The 17850-nt window shown below is 47.0% G+C and overlaps 1 protein-coding gene across 4 annotated transcripts in view; it reads left to right on the top strand.

Moving 5' to 3' along the window:
* Window positions 1-17850, top strand: part of LOC142586075 (GTPase-activating Rap/Ran-GAP domain-like protein 3) — a 567772-nt gene that overhangs the window by 488000 nt on the left and 61922 nt on the right. For all 4 annotated transcript variants that reach the window (XM_075697347.1, XM_075697339.1, XM_075697344.1 and 1 more), the window contains 4 exons: window positions 8268-8294; window positions 9252-9327; window positions 10370-10468; window positions 13848-13951. In XM_075697347.1, the coding sequence (XP_075553462.1) occupies window positions 8268-8294; window positions 9252-9327; window positions 10370-10468; window positions 13848-13951 (306 nt within the window). The remainder of the gene's footprint in view (window positions 1-8267; window positions 8295-9251; window positions 9328-10369; window positions 10469-13847; window positions 13952-17850) is intronic.

The following is a 17850-nucleotide window of genomic DNA, read 5'->3' as shown; positions in this document are numbered from 1 at the left end:
TTGCTCAGTGGCGCGCGATGGTGCGAAAACAAAGGATCCGTGTGCGGCCGTGCAAGAGACGGCGAATATATTACTAATAGATGGTCGGTTTTGCGTGTTGATCTACAACGTGAACTGACACTGGGGATAGAAATGCATGGATTATGCTGACGAAGAAACGCCGGCGTGGTTCAGGCCTTCCTTTATTTCCTTTTTTTATCCTTTTTTTTGCGCAAAGAACAAGGATAATAGAGACAGATGAAACGGTCATGCACTCAATTTTCCACGGCTGCATCTTGAGGCCTGAGTTGATCACTTACGTCTCAGTGCCATAGAAATGAACGATAGAGTGAACAGCACAGCGTGGCATGTTTTCATATAAGCTGACAACTATGAAGAGGTTCGAGCGCGATGAACAGAATCGACCAACTTCCGCACGACTTGTTCATCAATCAGGTTGTATGAACAAGCGCACGATACAAATCGTCACCTTTCTTTCTCCCTATCAGCAGAATTGATGCCGTTGCGGGGGCTCCTTCACCTTGCATGCGTGGCACGCGAAGCAGCTACCCAGCACTTGGCGATAGCTACTTGCATATGGCGCGTTGTAACCCTATGGTGTATAACAAAAAAATCGTGCAAATCCCGATACAAGCGATACAAAGTGATACAAGGCGTACCAACGGGCTTGCATAAATTGAGTAGTGTGGTGGGTCGTGAGCGTACGTGCCTGTGACGACGGCAGCACGACGAGCGTATGGCGGCAACGACATGATTTCTACGCCAACCATTCCAGGCAAGCTTATATGGAAACTGTTGGTTTTTAAGTATGTAAGTGGACGAGTGCAAACTAGAAAAACACAGATTGGGACGTCATCAGCGGCTACGTGTTTTGCAGTCGCACATATCTATGGCAATGTCACGTGGCGTATGTAAAACGACGATGACACGTGTACTCCAGCGAAGAAATGTTAAAGCGTGACTAACTTGGGCGATCATAAAGTCAGTACAACAGTACACAGTTTGTGCGTAGCGTGCTACGAGGAAAGTACTGAGGAAAGTGGACCGGTGATAGCGCCGTCTAATCAACATGGCGCCTCAGAGCGCGATCTGTCGCAAGGAAGACGAGAATGTGGGCGCACGCGCCGAGCGTCTCGAAGAGCTGGCTGGCTTTGGAACGAGAGAGGTATGCATGCGATCGGCTTAATGCGCAGGCAATAAAAGAAGAAAGGAATCAGGGCCGAGTGGTTAGAGCACCGGGCTGATATCCTCGACGGCAGAGCTTTGATTCAACCGTCGGTCACACATTATTCTCTTTTTTAGTCAAACGCGCCGTGGTTACTTAGTGGCTATGGTGTTGGGCTGCTAAGCACGAGGTCGCCGGATCGAATCCCGGCGACCGCACTTCGATGGGTGCGAAAACGTTTACCCGTGTACTTATATTCAGTTGCACGTTAAAGATCTCCAAGTGGTGGAAATTTCCGGAGTCACCCACTACGGCGTGCCTCATAATCAGAAAGTGGTTTGGCACGTAAAACCCCATAGTTTAATTTTCTTTTTTATTGAAGCGAGGCGAGACAGTAACCTACGTACCAGCGGCGCCTTGTGGTGGGCCCTTTAACACAGAGTTCCGTAATGTGATTACTGCAGAGAAATCTGGCAATGTAGTGACTTCACATGGCACCAGTTCAAATAAATTCGTCTACATTTTGTCCTTCTAGTTCCTATCTCCCTTGTGGCTTCCTCTATTAACCTTCTTCAAGCAACTTTTGCATCAAACGTTTGTATTATGACAGTGGTTAGCGTAATTTGCATTGTGATCTGCTATCCAGCAGTTTCATCATCATAATTTTTGTGCACGGCAGGGCGAAGGCCTCTACCAGTGAACTCCAATTACCTCGTTCTTGGGCCAGCTGCCCCTATGTTAATCCTTCGCATTTACTAATTTCATCACACCACCTCATTCTATGCCGCCTCGGTTCTGTTGGCACCCATTCTGTAATTCTGATAGACTACCGGTTATCTGTCCTACGCCGTTACATGGCCAGCCCAACCCAGCGCTATAGTAAAGAACCGTTTCGAAGATATAAAACAAAATATTCTGATGGCGGCTGCTTCTGTCCAAACGTACCGTACGTATGTTGAAGGAGGCATGCACAATAAATTCTCGTGATTTATTCATTCGCTAGAACTTACGTGGCAATATGAATTAGCCGCGAAAACAAAGCACTTCTATTACCTAAAGGATCGTTGCTAGGCAAGTGCACACAGAGCCTCAAAGCACCATGAAAGTCGAACCTAGTATGTTCACAAAGACGAGAAGCGCTGGAAAAATTCGTGCACTATCTCTTGGTTGAATGATGGCAGCGCTAGACTTCACTCGAGTAGCTTTAGAATGAATTAAGGGAACCACGGGAGATTATCATATCGATGACAGATCGGCTCTCAAAATCATTGAAACAAATACGGTTTCATCTTTTACATGTGAAATAAGGGAAACTAATCAAATTTAATGAACAAGAGCACGTCCACAAACATTCCGCCTCGTTTGTATCTGGGGACTATAACTTCGCGAGTAGGCAGAATGATACAGTTTAAGGCATTGAGAGAGTCTACGTCTTTACGTTCGGAAATGCTCAGATTGTATTTGTATCTTCTGCGATATCTTGCATGACAGAACAGGGATAGGTAAACTGAGCTACATGAAGAAGCTAGATTAGGTTCACCGCCTCCCCTCTCGCGAAATCACCGTGTATTGAATGAGCTAGAATATATGCGCGCAATAAACTGTTTTAAATGTGTATTTTTTACCCTACAATAAATGGAGTGAAACTGCCTACTACTTCAGCTATCACGTTCCTTACGCACTTCTCCTTGCTGCGTCCAGCTCCCTCGAGAAGTTTCATGTAGCGTTTTTCATTATCTTCTGTCGTCGTTTTGTTTCTCTCTCTCTCTGTTTTTTAAATCTTGGAACACCTATTTTGAGGATGCCATCTTTGTGAGTGTTGGTGAGCCAAAAAAAAAAAGGAAGCTTTCTTACCCTAAAAGATGCATGCGTTTGGTGCTAAATTTCTGCGGTGCACTATCTCAATCGCTCTCAGATATCAGTGTGGCTGACGTCCGTATACACTTATAAGCACGGAGTAAGATATACAGGAAAACCGACTTTGGCACTCGCCAACGCGTTTGCTCTGTTCGCTTAAAGGGCACTCACCAGGCCCCATTGCAAATTTTGGTTATGCACTGGAAGCTGTAAAACGACGTCTAATGAGCATTTCATCGAAATATTCTTTTTTTCGAATTTGTTCATTATTGTAGGAGATAGCAGAAATTAACTATCCTGTTACCATGTCGCAAGACGACGAGCGGCCCTGCAAACGGATAAAGTCAACGAAGATACACGCACACACTTTCTCTCTGCATCTGTAGTGTTCCCAAGCTATGTTCCTTCTCTACTTTCTCCCATACCGGAGCCGAGGGAAGTGCCGCGGCATCGCGCCAGCCACCTCATATATATTCGCTTCCTTCTATTTTCTCATTTTTTTTTTTTGTGCGGCGGTGCGCCTTCCGCATTGGACGATTAGTGATGATGAGTTACGAAACAAGCACTGCGAAGAGTCATTTGAGCGTGTGACCGTGACTCTGACTGGGAACGAGGTTCCTCGAGAGGGAGGGCGCTCGTCGTCTGGTTTGAAATTTTCGCTCCTTTCGGGGGGCAGCGCGCAGCACCGTAATACTTTGCAGACAGGATCGTAAGCGCGTCACATATACGCTATCCTTGTTTGTTTAAAATGGCTAGGCCTGGTTATGAGGGCTCTTTAACAATGCCGCAAAGGCACTAGCCCTCAGCGCGCGCAGCACGCCGCCGTGCTCTCTGCCTCCGCTGCTCACCCTCTCCGCAACAGACCTTCACAACTGTTTCTCCCCGCAATTCTGTAGGCCTTAACTTTCCTCTCGTCGCAGGAAAAAGGGAACACTGTTAACAGACCAGTTGTATCTGCCATTTGTCTTACTCCGTGCTTATAGCCCAGGAAACATCTTGAATACTGTTTGTTTTTGGCACGTCTTTGGAAGAAACCGATGCGGGCGCGTATAGACACTTCTGACTGTTCCACAAAAGCGAAGGGGGAATGGTGTTCTTTAAATATCCGCAGAGTGGTCCCTTTATTAGCGTTCTCTCCTATGTATACAGTCGCGCGGTCTTGCCGTGTATGTGTGGTCGCTAGACCGGCTTCGACGTCTCTGCGTCGGCGTTACCCCATTGCTGCCTGTCATTTCAGCGCCAACTTTATTTCGGAAGGAGAGGTACCTTCAACGATCTGTGCGTCCAGTCGCGTAGATGGCTCGTGCCGAGTCGGTACAGGGCTTGCGTCGCAGTTTCTTCTTTTTCCTCCCTCCTAACACGCGTGCTCGCCTCTTCCGCTGCGTGATTCGCAAAATTACGTCCTTCGCACGGCCTGCGGAACGCGTCTATATAGTCGCGGGAGGTGCGGCCAAAAAAAAAAAAGAAAGACAGGGGGAGGGATGCGGAGGCTGGGGTAACGTCAGCGTTATCGTATGTAGGGAGAGAGCGGCGCATCAGAGCGTGTTCGGCCGGCGCACGGCTGCCAGAGAGAAATAGATACCGTGAGCTAAAGGGATGGGGAATAAAAGAGGAAAGGGGGGGGGGGGGGAACGGCGCCTTGTGCCGCTCGTAGGCACGTTTTACGCATTCCGAAGAAAAGCGGATTTGCTCTCGCAGCATCGCGCCGAGCTGCGCTCTTTTGGGAATGTCGGAGGCAGTGTACATAACGAGCCGCAGCGTCCTTTCCCGTGTGGCCGTGTCTTTCGGTTGTCCTCCGCTCTGCTGATGTGTTTTATTTCGAGGTAGTTTGTTAGAGAGGGAAAAAAAGAAAGAAAAAGAGAGGCTTAAGGATTAGGGCCCGACCCGCTCGCCCTTACGCACATAAATACGTGCGCTAACAGACACGACTGCCATAGTAAGAATACGGCGTCGCGTCTTTACGGCTGCCTGTGCACGACCATGGTGGTTTATCTGCTGGTCTTTCTTGCTTTTCTTTCTTTCTCGCTGCGGCGTGAGCGAGTCGGCGCATTAATTTAATACCGTTGGCCGCTCTTCCCTCAGCGAAGACGCCTGCGTGGTGGCTTGTTTTCAATTTGCGTTTTCGCGTGCCCAGCGATTTCTGCAGCTTGGGAGTGTAAGAAATAAATAAATGAAGAGAGAAAGAAAGAACTGAAGAAAGAAAAATGACACGTAAGGGTTCTTCTGACACGCGTCAGCGAGTTAGGTTTCATTATGTTTTTCTTAAACTGCCCACTTGAGCCTTCAAAAGGCACTAGACTGTGTACGTTGGATTAAGGCGTTGTTTTATGTACATTCACTACAGATTAACTTGCTAGAACACGTGGAAGACAGATCTGCAGCCGCTCCAGTATTGAAGTGGGGACCGGCTGTGCCTTTTCATCCGTCTCACACAGTGAGCGGATTTTGATCTTTGCTTGGGGAGCAGAGTATGCGAAGTACCCCCCCCCCCCTTCCCTATTCGCTTCAGTGTTGCTGAGCGGACTACTTGAGGCTCTTGGGCACAGGTGGGTAGTAGTGCACACACTGATAAACCAAATTGCTCTTGCTGACTTCACGACGAAGAAGGCAGTGCGGAGGACCAACTCTCAATATATTTTCTGACCATGCCCAACGGGGGAGACGCTTTACGTAGAACTTGGACACTTCTCTAAGTAAAGACAGTCGTTTATGTGGTTAAGCATTGCAGTATATGACATACCCGGTGATGACGATTGGAACGCTCTTCCATAAGCACCGCATTTCTCGGACTACAGTTCATGCCATAGACTATAGTACGTACAGTCAGCAAAGTCAAATTTGGCATGAAAAGTTCTATTTTGTCGATTGTCTACAATCACCGTGCAGTTTGTAAGCAAAATAATCGATTGTCCAACAATAAAGTCCTGGGTCCTTTATAAGGCTGCATAGAAGTCAGTTGTAAAACCTGTAATGACTCTCATTGGAGTCGTTGGAACAAAACAGGCCCGTCCGATTCGACGAACGGCACGTCAGTCTCATCGTCACCTTCATGATACCACATCTCTGTGCAGCAGTTGTTTAGTTCGGCTTTTGTGAGGCCATTGAGGACAACTTGACATGGGGGGGGGGGGGGGGACTTCGTGCCACGTAGCAATGACCCATTTGTAACTATTCTTCAAGAAATACTACGCCGTCCCTGGTGTTCCTTCTTAATTTTACCCGTTCTCTTATTTCTTATTCGTATTCCACGAGATTTTGCAAATGTCCCCAGAAATACTATTACTGAAAAGCAGCCCATTGAGTATCGCGAGCCACATTGTAGTGCCAGCTGGAAACATTGGTCGCGCCAGAACGATCATTTACCTATGTCGTTTAGCATGGTGAAATGTTGCAGGCGCAGCCGGGTCTCGTTTTATGCAAGCGCGCCATCGTTCTCTAAAATTAAGTAGTGTGTAGTCCGCACCCATTAACAGTTCGTGCCACGCAAAATTCTATCTTTTTTAACATGCGTAGTCCACGGACTGTAGTCCAAAAAATTCAGCATATGTATTTTGATGCCGTCACTTTCCATGGCATGCCAAAGAGAAAGGGGTCATAGTGTGCCCTAGTCTTGGAGAAAAGGACGTAACAAACGGATCCCTAGCCGTCAGCAATTAGAATTCGGACCTACACTCACAATTTTGCGCTCTCCTACTGTAAGGCAGGCCATGTTATTGCGTAGAACAGATAACCAGTGGGTACAGAATGGCTGCAGAGTTACAGAATGGATGAAAAAAAAAAATGGAAGCGCAGTCGAGGACCGCAGAAAACTAGGTGGTGGGATGAAATTGGGAAATTTGTAGACATAGGGCGAAGTCGGCTGGCGCAGGACAAGGCTAATTAGAGGTCGCTGGAAGGGGCCTTTGTACTGCAGTGAACATAACATACAATAATGATGATGATGATGACTGTGATTGTGATAACCATGTGAAAGGCAAATGACGATCAAAATGGTACAATCCATTAAGTGGTACCTGCAGCCATGTCCAGAAATTACCGCCAGAGTTCCTCAATTACTGTGTAGTTCCAATGAAGGGTAAAATTTACTGGGAGGGCACCCACAGATCTTGTACATTTAGAGATTCCACTTTTCTATAAATAATAGGTTATATATAAAATTTTATTATGGAAGATAAAAGTAATATAAGCGACAAATGATCGGTACCGCTTCTCTGTAGCATTATCGGTGTCTAGCTTTGACACATGCATCACCAGTTGAAGCTCAGAGTTTGGCGACGGCTGGGAATGTTTAAGCAGCGGCTTGTCCTCTTTCGTTGGGATTTTGGTTTTTTTCCAGCCGCTTTCTTTAAAAACGCGTCAACATTTGGTACCAAATGACATTAAACTTCTCCGCATGGCGAAGCAGTGCGAGCCATTGCCGAAATTAGCACTCGGAATACCCGATGCACAAGAGCCCACCTTGCCATAGAACTATTCGGCCGCAGAAGTTTAGACTGCGATTGCCTGCTCAACGTTGGATTGGTCTTGCTGGCCACGCCATTGCACGCCGTATTGACGACAAACCGTAGCCTCTGAGGGATACATAAGCAGCCGCGAATCTACATGCAAAGAAAAAAAAACGGAAAAAAGGCCTATTTTAAGAGATGCTAACGATGTCTCTGATTTACTGCCGGCAACAGCTCTCGCCGCTCTAATGTGCATACGGACCTCACAGGATACGCGGGTGCGCATCGCGGCTTGTGGCCGAAAGCTCGTTGTATTTTCGACTGTGAAGAACGCAAGCTCGGATTACATTGTCCGACTCCAATAGTTTCGCGGCGCTCAGTCGGACTATGCGGTGTGGCCAGCTAATTATTTCTCCCACACAAACAAACGCTGTCTCCAACTAAGTTTATCTCATTTCCTTCCAACCGCATAACTACAGTTGGTCGAAACTAAATGGAGTTGTCTTGTTCGCATAACTACCAGGCGTTCTAGTGTTGCTTTTTTCCTATTTAGATCAAGGATTAGAATTCCACTATCTGATAGAGGCGATATTTAAAAATTTTGGATCTTCGAAAAAATTAACAGCCGGTATAAACTCGCGTCAGTGGGACACTGAGTTCTGTACATGGCGTAATTAAAATTCGCGTCCTATCTTTGACTTCACGCTCCTGTCAGTGAGTTGATCTATTTGCTAACACATATGCTACATATGCTTAAACAGGGTCAAGCGTTCACGTCTGTATCTTTCTTTTTCTTCTAGGACCTGCTTTTGCTAGAAGAACAAGAGGTAAGTTTTTGCCCTGTCATTTAGCTGCGCCTTTTTTATAAACTTTTATAAAGACCGAGATTACGATTCGTCGTGGTTTAATACGACACATGCGTAGTTTCTTGCCACTCGGTGATCAATACAAAATTACCGATTAAAAAAAAAATCACGAGCCGTGTTTCTTTCCTTTTTTTTTTTTTTGCTCGTAAGTGCTGTTTCCGATTAACCGGCCGCCTTGACTAATAATAATGTTTCCGTCGTCACGATTAATCGTAATCTGCTCGTACGAGCACTGCTTGCGCAAGTAATTTTTTTGTGAATACAGGCAAAGATATTACCGATCTGCTTTCCACACGCAGTGCGGATCTAGGGCTCGCCAAGGTTATCGTTAGTAAGGGCTGTTTGCTATTGGCCGGACGCCTTCGCTAACTTAGAAAATGAATATTTGGCACGGAGTATTGAGTACGTGTGTAGGGGAGGGGGGCTGAAATCGCGAGACGCCTAATTATTCTTTATATGTACACCCAAGGTGCCGACTGGCGGATATAACGTATGTTACATGAAAAAAAACTACACCCATGAGAAGTGACAGATAATGGAGTCAGAGTAAGCATAGGAGGCTTACTTGCATAGGAGGCATATTATGCGTACTTGAAATTTACAAATAATCCAGTCAACGCAAACGAAAGTGAGCGAAAAGATAACTTGTCACTGGTAATTAACCGAACCTGCAACCTCTGCACAACGTCCACAACCTCAGCCTTAGAGCTTGCGAGTTTGTGAGTGCAGTCTGAGGAACGCAACCGCTTTCGACAAATTTATCTACGGCACTGCATGACTAAATTGAACTAGGCACAGAGCGTGTGTAACGTTAATTTAGGCAAGCACTTTGTTTTTCTCGTATGCAAAAGTTTTGGCTGAGTCCAGCAGTGTTGCAAATGTCGACGAAAGACTCGACGCTTTTTCTCTGTGCCGCAGGGATCTGTGAATTTCAAATTTGGCGTGCTGTATGCTGAGGCTGGCCAAAGCACTGACGACGAGATGTTCAGCAATGGTGACTCAACTGCTCTTGCTTTTCTGGCATGCAATGTGCGTTTAAACGTGCCGCGACTTTCCCATCTGAATCACTGATAACTGTCGGCGTACTCTTAAGGCCTAAATATAGTCCGATGTAGCGTGAACGCGCGCACACGTTACGTCACGTTGGCCAGAACAACAGCGTATGTAGTTCGACAGATGGTTCGACGCACTGGCGCCGCGAACGTAACCGGACGCGGCCAACGCGCTGCGACGCGCCCGGCGTCTAACGACGCTCGCCCGGGCGCCGATAATGCATCTCTGCCACACAACGATAATCGTCATATGCCTTGATGCGTTTCCTTTCTTGAAAACGCCGCGCCCGCTACTTTCCTGTCGGGAATGCTAAGTCATGCTGATAACGCGCATGCCGTTCGTTACTGGGAAGTACCGGGCTCGCAGCGTTAAAGAAAGGAAACGCACCAAGGCAGATGACGACTATCGTTGTGTGGCAGATATACACCCCAAAGGATGCAAACTTTTTTTAGAGTGTGCCACACAACGACAATCGTCATCTGTCCTGTCTGCATTTCCTTTAACGCTGCGAGCCCGGTACTTCCAAGTCACGAACGGCATGCGCGTTATCAGCATGACATAGCATTCTCGACAGCAAAGTAGCGAGCGCAGCCTTTTCAAGAAAGGAAACGCAGCAAGACAGATGACGATTATCGTAGTGTGGCAAATATACATCTCAGAGGGTGTAGTACATTTGTTTAAAAGTGTAGCATGAGCGCGACTCCCTCGCTTGCTGCTCTTCGCGTTTCCCGCCAAGGACGCACATGGACGTAATTGTGAAGGCCCTTGCTCTCCAAGAAATGCATGTCAAAGGAAGGGAAAAAAAGAAAGACTTGGTCGGCGTAGATAATTTCACCTGCGTCTTTGTTTAGTTACTTGCCGCTTCTTGTCGAAACCGCTATACTTGTGCGCTGTTTATATGCATAGCGTGCAGTAATTGTTGCGCAGGCTGTGCTGTAAGGCTGACTCATCAGAACGGTGCTCTTTTCCCTTTTGAAAAACAGAGGTGGGAAGTCGAGAGTTCGACCGCTTCGTCAACCTGCTTGGCGAGAAAGTTCGCCTGAAGGGCTGGGACAAGTACCGAGGAGGCCTGGATGTCAAAGGTACGCGCGCGCACCTGCCACCGGTGCCATTCCACAAATACAGCTGCTTCCGCCAGTAGCCACGCGAGCATGCGCGTAGATCACACGTCAAAATTGAAATTGACGTGCGTGATGTTTTTTGTTTTTCAATTTTTTGGGGGTTTTTGTATCCTTTAACGCCGTAGCCCAGCACTAAAAATTGAAGTGCTTGTGGTTACATCATAGCCTGATAGCATCTGTGAAAGGGGAATGAGTGCTATGCGATCAGAGGATACGTAGGCGTGTTGTATATGGCATCTTCTAATTTGCTGTAGTGCAAGGAGAACGACCCAGACGCAGAATGCCCGTGAGACAACGCACAGCGCTAACTTCCAGTAACAGATTGACAGCCCTACTTATTCCCCGAAACGTTGTAGAACACGTTGCGAGGAAGGCCAAGCGAAGCCACAATCAACTGTCACATTTTGGCCCACGCTGATTGTTAGAAGTTTGGTTTTCAGAGCGTGTAGATATTCGAGCCCCTTATTTGAAAAACACATCGGGGGTTCGATAACACATGTGTGGCCAAAATTTTCTGTGCGTCTAGCTACTATAAACAGACTGGTGACGCGACGCCCCCGGCTATCTCAGAGGCCATGGAGCAAATTCGCGACCAGTCAGTCGTATACCGCATTCCCTTGACTTGCGCAAAATGTTGCATCGGACAGACCGGGACATGCATGAATGACAGGTTGTGGGAGCGCAATAAAAAATTAGAGAAACGTGGCGTCTGTTTCTCGTGCCCTCTCTTGCGATTAGCGATGAAATTGCAATTAGAGATGAAACCATTATTATGGGCAGAAGGAAGTGATAAATTGCCGGCTTCGTTGTAGAAACTAGACACGTAGCAACTTTTGGCGACGCATGCGTTAGCATATCCTTGATATGGTAATCAAACAAAGAGCTGGAATAACTACACATGCTGTAAACCAAGGAACTGGTAATCAGTAGCCCCGTTTACATGAATGCGACATTGGCGCATCGCATTTCCAAGCGCATTTGGGAAAGGCGATGCGACGCCGTTTACATGTAGCGCATTAACTCTCGCGAGAACGTAGCGCCACATGATGTCGTACAAGGGAAGTGCAGCCGACTTCGGGTGTAACTGGTTTCCGGTAGTGGGCCGCGTGCACGTTGGTGGCTGAGTGCCGACTGTACCGAATACCGAGAGCCTGACGCTTGTGCAAAATGCTTGGGAATGCAGCGTTCCGTCTCCCCCTTATGCTACTTTTGTCGGCATGGGCTAAGTTTCACGTCATCTTGTACGCTGATGCATGCAGCATCAGCAGCGACGTCGTCGGATGCGGTCGGCCTACATTAAAGCATTTTTGCGCGCAAGAGGGTTCGCGAAGTGCTCTGCCGTCAACGATCTAACAGCTCACCAATATTTAATTTAGATATAATGGCAAGAAAAGCAGTGGTTTCCTCTGCGGAGAAATAGGTTCGCGTAGAGTACGCTGCGGCGAGCGAAGTTGCCATGGGGGACCCCATTTTACTTCTCGCAGCTTCACCAGCCCGGCAGTCCCGCAGCTAATTCCTTCCCATAATTCCTAATGCAACGATCCTGCGTTTACATACTCCGCGAGAGTCGACTCGCACCCGTAAATCTACCCTCGCCTGGTGCATTAATGCGATGCGCTAGAAATGCGATGCGATGCGACACTGTCGCATTCATGTAAACGCGGCTTCTGTGTCCGCGTCCCTGTGCCTGCACGACACTAAGTTGGCATAGGGCTGTATGGGTTCTGGCTTCCGCCGTGGTAGCGCGGCGGGTAGGTGTTTCGGCCGATGTGCTACTGAGATTTCGATAGAGGTAAAGCGAAAACGATCACGGAGCGATATTTAGATGTCTGCAACAGAAACTATACGTTCATAAAAAAAAAAAACTAATTTGAGACGCTCGTGAAACGGCGTTCATCATAGGCAAGGGATATCTTTATCAATCAGTCAGTGCAGTGTGCAAAAGTCAGCGAATCAATCAATAATTCAATCAGCATGTCGGCAATTTACCTTTACGCACTGTTCCCCGTTCGTCACTGCATTATAGGCAAGAGCAGTAGTATACGACAGAACGCACGCGCGGGTGTGTGGGCTGGATGCACTTCTATACGAATGGTGGACTGGACCATGGTAGGCGGCAGGCTACTTGAAGGCTGCTTGCAGAATTTGTACATGTACGCTGTTGATATAAGGGGTGTTACTACGAAGCCGAAACACCGCGTCATCAGTTGCGTATATCAGCCACGTATCTGCCAAAGCGACTACGACGTAGCCGTTTTGAAATAGCAGGACGGTTCCTTCGGAGACATGCCGTCAGTGGTGGTGACCGCGGCGTTACGAGTAATACGGGGTAATTAGTCTCTCATTAACAAAACTGTATTAAGTAACGTTTAAACTTTCAGTTTCAGCGGGCTCATCGCAATCGGGAAATTGAAGCGAGCTCTCCGTATAAGCCATGCCAACTTTTGTATCTGGAAAAATTTGATTACCCGCGGAACTGCGGCATGATGAATTTCGGCTATCAGAGGTGCGCGAAAGCGAAACGGGGAGTCTGCAGCGAGCGCAAAGCCGCGTCCCTCGAGGCGGTGTTTTGCTCACGTAACCCAGCAGCGGGACGCCAGCGCTCCGTGCTACTCGCTGTCGCAGCGGGCAGGGTGCCCGCCGCTGTGTGACGTGGGCAGAACGTCGCCTTGGCTTTTCTCTTGCTGCAGCCTACCAGTTTCCGTTTGGCGCGCTCTGATCGCCGAAATTTGTCGTGCCACATTTCCGCGTTTAATCGAATTTTTCCAGATCCAAAATTTCGCACAGATTGTACGGAAAGCTCGCTTCAATTTCCCGATTGCGATGAGCGCGCTGAAACTAAACGTTGAAGAAAAGATTATTAATTGGTTTTTGTTAATGAACAAATTATTTTCCCGTATCACCCGTCATCCCGTGGTCGCCATCACTGGCGGCATGTCACCGAATAACCGTCCTTTTATTTCGAAGCGGCTGTTTTAAATATTTCTTAACGTATTCGTAGAAAAACCCTGTAACAGTCAGCAATGTAAATAATAACGCACCGGGTGACCACTTTTTTTGATGTCACTTGACTGAAGCAAAGGTAGGCGTTAACGAGCACAAATCTCGAGATATACGGCGAGCGTTGCTGGGTGACAACAGCCGGATGTCCTTGTATTGAAAGCTGACCTGCGCATTTCAGGTATAGTTCACCTCAGACGAGCTGTTACTGCGATTACACCATCTTGCAGAGTTTCCCTCGACAATAGTAAAACGCTAAGCTACTTGCGGTTCTTGATTTATGGTTAGTCATGCTCCTTACACGATGCTAATTTTATTCCCTTCCACTTACCGCTTTCAGGCGACATGACGGGCAAGCACTCGGTCTACACTATCTACGAGGGCCACGAAATCATATTCCATGTCTCCACACTGCTCCCCTACTCCAAGGATAACAAGCAACAGGTTAGTGTGTTTGGACTCAAACACGCCAGTGTAAGAGTACAATTCATGGTGCTCCTGCAGCAGATCGAGATGGGATGGCCCGTATACGCTGCTGATAATTGGACTGCTTCATAGTGGCTGTCACTCGGAGCTTCGTCGTTTCTCCGAGGGATATTTACTAAGTGCCGCGTCTGGCTTTTCGAATATGGTTCATAGATTCGAATCACGCCACGACACGCGAAAGAGGTAGCGGCGACTGAGACATTCTGAGGCAGTAATACATGCGTCCGCAGTTGGACGCAGCATCGAAAGCACCACCGTAATTCGCTCACCGTGGGCCGACGGAGCCAGCGAGAGCCTTTCCCGGGCATCGTAGTAACGGTGCTCGCCTCGCATTGACTCGAACCTTTGATCAACATCTGCGTCATTAGATCGTGGTCGGAAATCCGGGAGGGCCAATATAATGAGCAGCCGCTCCTTGTCTTTTCGAGCTCAGGTGCGGAAGCGCGTCCGTTAGTTCAGAGCAACAGCACATGAGGAGTTCTGAACAGCTGAACTGAAAAAAAACAACAACAACAAAGGACTAAGGAAGCCAGAACAAGGACAGTGACGTCATTGTCTATCTTCCTTAGTTCTATGATTTTTTTTTTCAATTCAGCTGCTCAATACTCGTCTTAGCTATGCACTGTTTGGATCGCACCGCTGACGCGAGTTGTTGTGGTCGCACCGCTGGTGCGATCGGTTGAGAACTCGGCGCTGACGCCCGTGGTTGTACCTGGGTCGCAAGCCCCAAGGGTAGCGTTGGCCTGGCGGCCTGGGGTACAACTGGAAGCATCCGAAGGTCCCGGCAAAGCATGAGTCGACTGGTAACAACAAAACAACTTGTTTATTTTAACATCGCAAAGAGTTGGCGGTCAGGTTGACCGAAGTAGAGAGACGGGAGAGCACTTTACCTCACAGAAGAAATCGGAGCCCTCCTTTTGGCGTCCGGGGGCAGCTGTTTTTATACTCTCGCAGTTGAGGGCAAGAAGGAACCCCTCAATAGACGAGCACGTGATTGTACAATGGGCTAAGGTGACGCACACTGTCGTAGCGCCGCCGGTCGGGCACAAAGACTGGGAGGAGAAGGTAACCTCGGCTCTCGTAGCGCCTCTGGTCAGGCACAATGACTGGAAGGAGAAGGTGACCCCCTGCTGTCGCATCGCCGCCGGTCGGGCACAATGGCACATACACTCACACACGCACATGAAGACACGTGGCATCGGAACATGCCTGGAAACGCCTGGAAACGCCTGGAAACGCCTGGCGGGGAGCGTAGCGGCGACGCCGAACGGGCCAAAATGTCTGCCGCTTTGTTGCAATCGCGCCGGCTAAACCGCGCGTCGTAGGCGAAACGTAACAGCACCAACTATTTCAGTTAAATACTGTTATGAGCATACGGCGCTGCGTGAGCATTGTTTCGCTCAATGAGGCACCTGCACCAGGTGGCCGCCGTGCTGTGCATATGGAAACCGCGGTTGGCTATGAGAGGGAACTGCTATGTGCATCATTTAAAGAGGCTATCTAGTAGTCAATTTTTTTGAAAGAGTCCGTTCGCTTCAGTGTTCGTCTTCATATAGAGAGACCACAAATCTTACCCCGCCTGTACAGGCGCACAGTTCGTCTTTAACTGTATCTCTTATAGACATCTCCCAACATTTCGCATTACAAGTCAACGGTAAAGTTTCTATAATCGCAGCTCCTAAACCATCTCTCAGGGCTTCCTCATAGAAAAGTTTACAACTTTGCTTAGTTTGTACAAATTTCCAGTGTTCTGTTTCTTGATCGTCAATTATTTTATGTAGTATTTTCACTATACCCGGGTGACAAATATTTTTTTGTGTGCTTAAGAGGAAGCTTTAGCTCAGGCCCAACTCCAACGCGGCCTATTCAAATACACGTAGAAACGCAAAAACGTTTTTCTGAGATAACCCCTTGACCGATATTGATGAAATTTGTTGCATTTGAGAGAGAAAGTTAAATTATAGTGACTGTCGGAAGCGGAATTTTGATTTAGTGCTTGAATTTTGTTGCCAACATTTTCAAAAATTCAGAATTTTGAGAAATATAGAAGCACGAAGTTTACAAACTACTAGCTCTGCATCAAAAAACGATATCGCGGTTCTGTAAGCGGCATCCATGAGATCATTCAAAGCGGACAAATTTTATATCTCATTTTACATCTTACGTAAATTTGTCACGTTGTTTACAAGGGTTCTGCAAAAGGTGTAAGTACATATTAATACATTTTTTCAGACTCATGTGTAAGATGTCAAATTTCTTCGCTTTAAATGTGCTATCCGATACAATTCATAGAATTGCGATATCATTCTTTCTTGCTGAGTTACGGAGTTGTAAACTTGATAGTTTCTTTTTCTGAAAATTTGCGATATTCGCCAATCTTTAATAAAAGATTGACGACCTAAATCAAAATTCGAAACCAACAGTCACTATATTTTAAGTTTTTCTTTTAAATGCAACAAACCTCGTCAAATTTGGTGCAATGATTGCCGAGAAAAAGCGAATTCTCCTTTTACATGTATTTAGATAGGAGCGCCCGAGCTAAAGCTTCCTCTTAACATTTTCCAGGCTCTTTGCTATATTCAAATCGTGCAAGTAATCTATCGTGCCCCCCGTGCGAATTTTCATTTAGAGGTATTTTGTTCGTAATTATATATATATATATATATATATATATATATTCTCCCAGAAACGATTCTTATGTTTGATTCGCAATGCACCGTTCAATAAGTACTTCAGACAGAAGTGTCGACGTCTGCGCACTTCTTTTCTTGATTCTTGGTTTCGCAACGTTTGAATGCAGTCCGAATTCGACAGTATGCACCCTTCCTTCTTCTCTACTTGATCGAAGAGCGATGCACCCTGCAGAAGCCGTAGTCGCAGCATCTGAAAGTCTAATGGAATTCACGCCGACGCTTGCTGCGCCAATACGATGTCCCGCCGACTGGCAAGCACCGGGAACTGGAAATATTGAGCGTAACCCACGTTTCGATAGACGTGGTTTTGCGGCTAGAGTTGCTTGTGCTCTTAAGCAATGTGACAGTCCTTTAGGCACTGCTTGTTTGTTTCTTGCCACGTTGTTCTACGGAAAGCAGAACCAATATCGTGGAACCTTTCAGTCACAGTAGTTTCCATGCTGCGACCTAGCTCCATATTTCATGTGGCACCAGTAAATTTGGTTATGCTAAGGCAAGATGCGTGCGCATTCATAACCTCCCATCGCTCCTTCGTTGCATGCTTTTTGTCTTCTCCTTGCAGCTCGAATGGTCGTCTTGCATCCACCCTTCTATGCTTGCCAGCCATATTGAGAACATTTTAACGCGTTGCGCTTTTTTATTTTCCGAAATCTTTGACTTGCCTATCGTGGTGAGTCGTTTCCATCATGGAGAGAATGAGAAAGATCAATTTCCTTTCTGCACGTTAAATTCTAAAATATTGTCTTCATACTACTTTATGTTGAACTGCCCGGTTCTTGGCCGATCCCTCAGAGTTGGTATGTGCCAGTGATTCCAAATAATCGACTTCTACATCTAAATAAACTGCTTGCCTTTTGGCCAATCCGCCGTAGTGGGTATGAGTCATTGAGAAGAAACAAGAACGTGCAGAAATAAGAACGTGTCACAGGGCTGGTCTGGCACGCTCCCCTCTGTGCCCAATCTCTGCAGATGAGACCATAGATCATTTTTTCTTATTGTACCGCCGTTTTTCCTCTTAAAAAAAAAAACACTTTAGAACCAACGTTCAGGCAACTTGGTTCAAATTTTTCCATTCTAAATATTATTCATCGAGGAGCCTCCTCTCTTGAAAACTACCATACGGATGTTTGCTCAGTCGTGGAGAAATTCATACTTGTTTCGAGG

The sequence above is a fragment of the Dermacentor variabilis genome, chromosome 1 (genome assembly GCF_050947875.1).
Source record: "Dermacentor variabilis isolate Ectoservices chromosome 1, ASM5094787v1, whole genome shotgun sequence".
Classification (NCBI taxonomy): domain Eukaryota; kingdom Metazoa; phylum Arthropoda; class Arachnida; order Ixodida; family Ixodidae; genus Dermacentor; species Dermacentor variabilis.
Note: the sequence above shows the minus strand (reverse complement) of the source record. Positions and strands in the feature narration are given on the sequence as shown.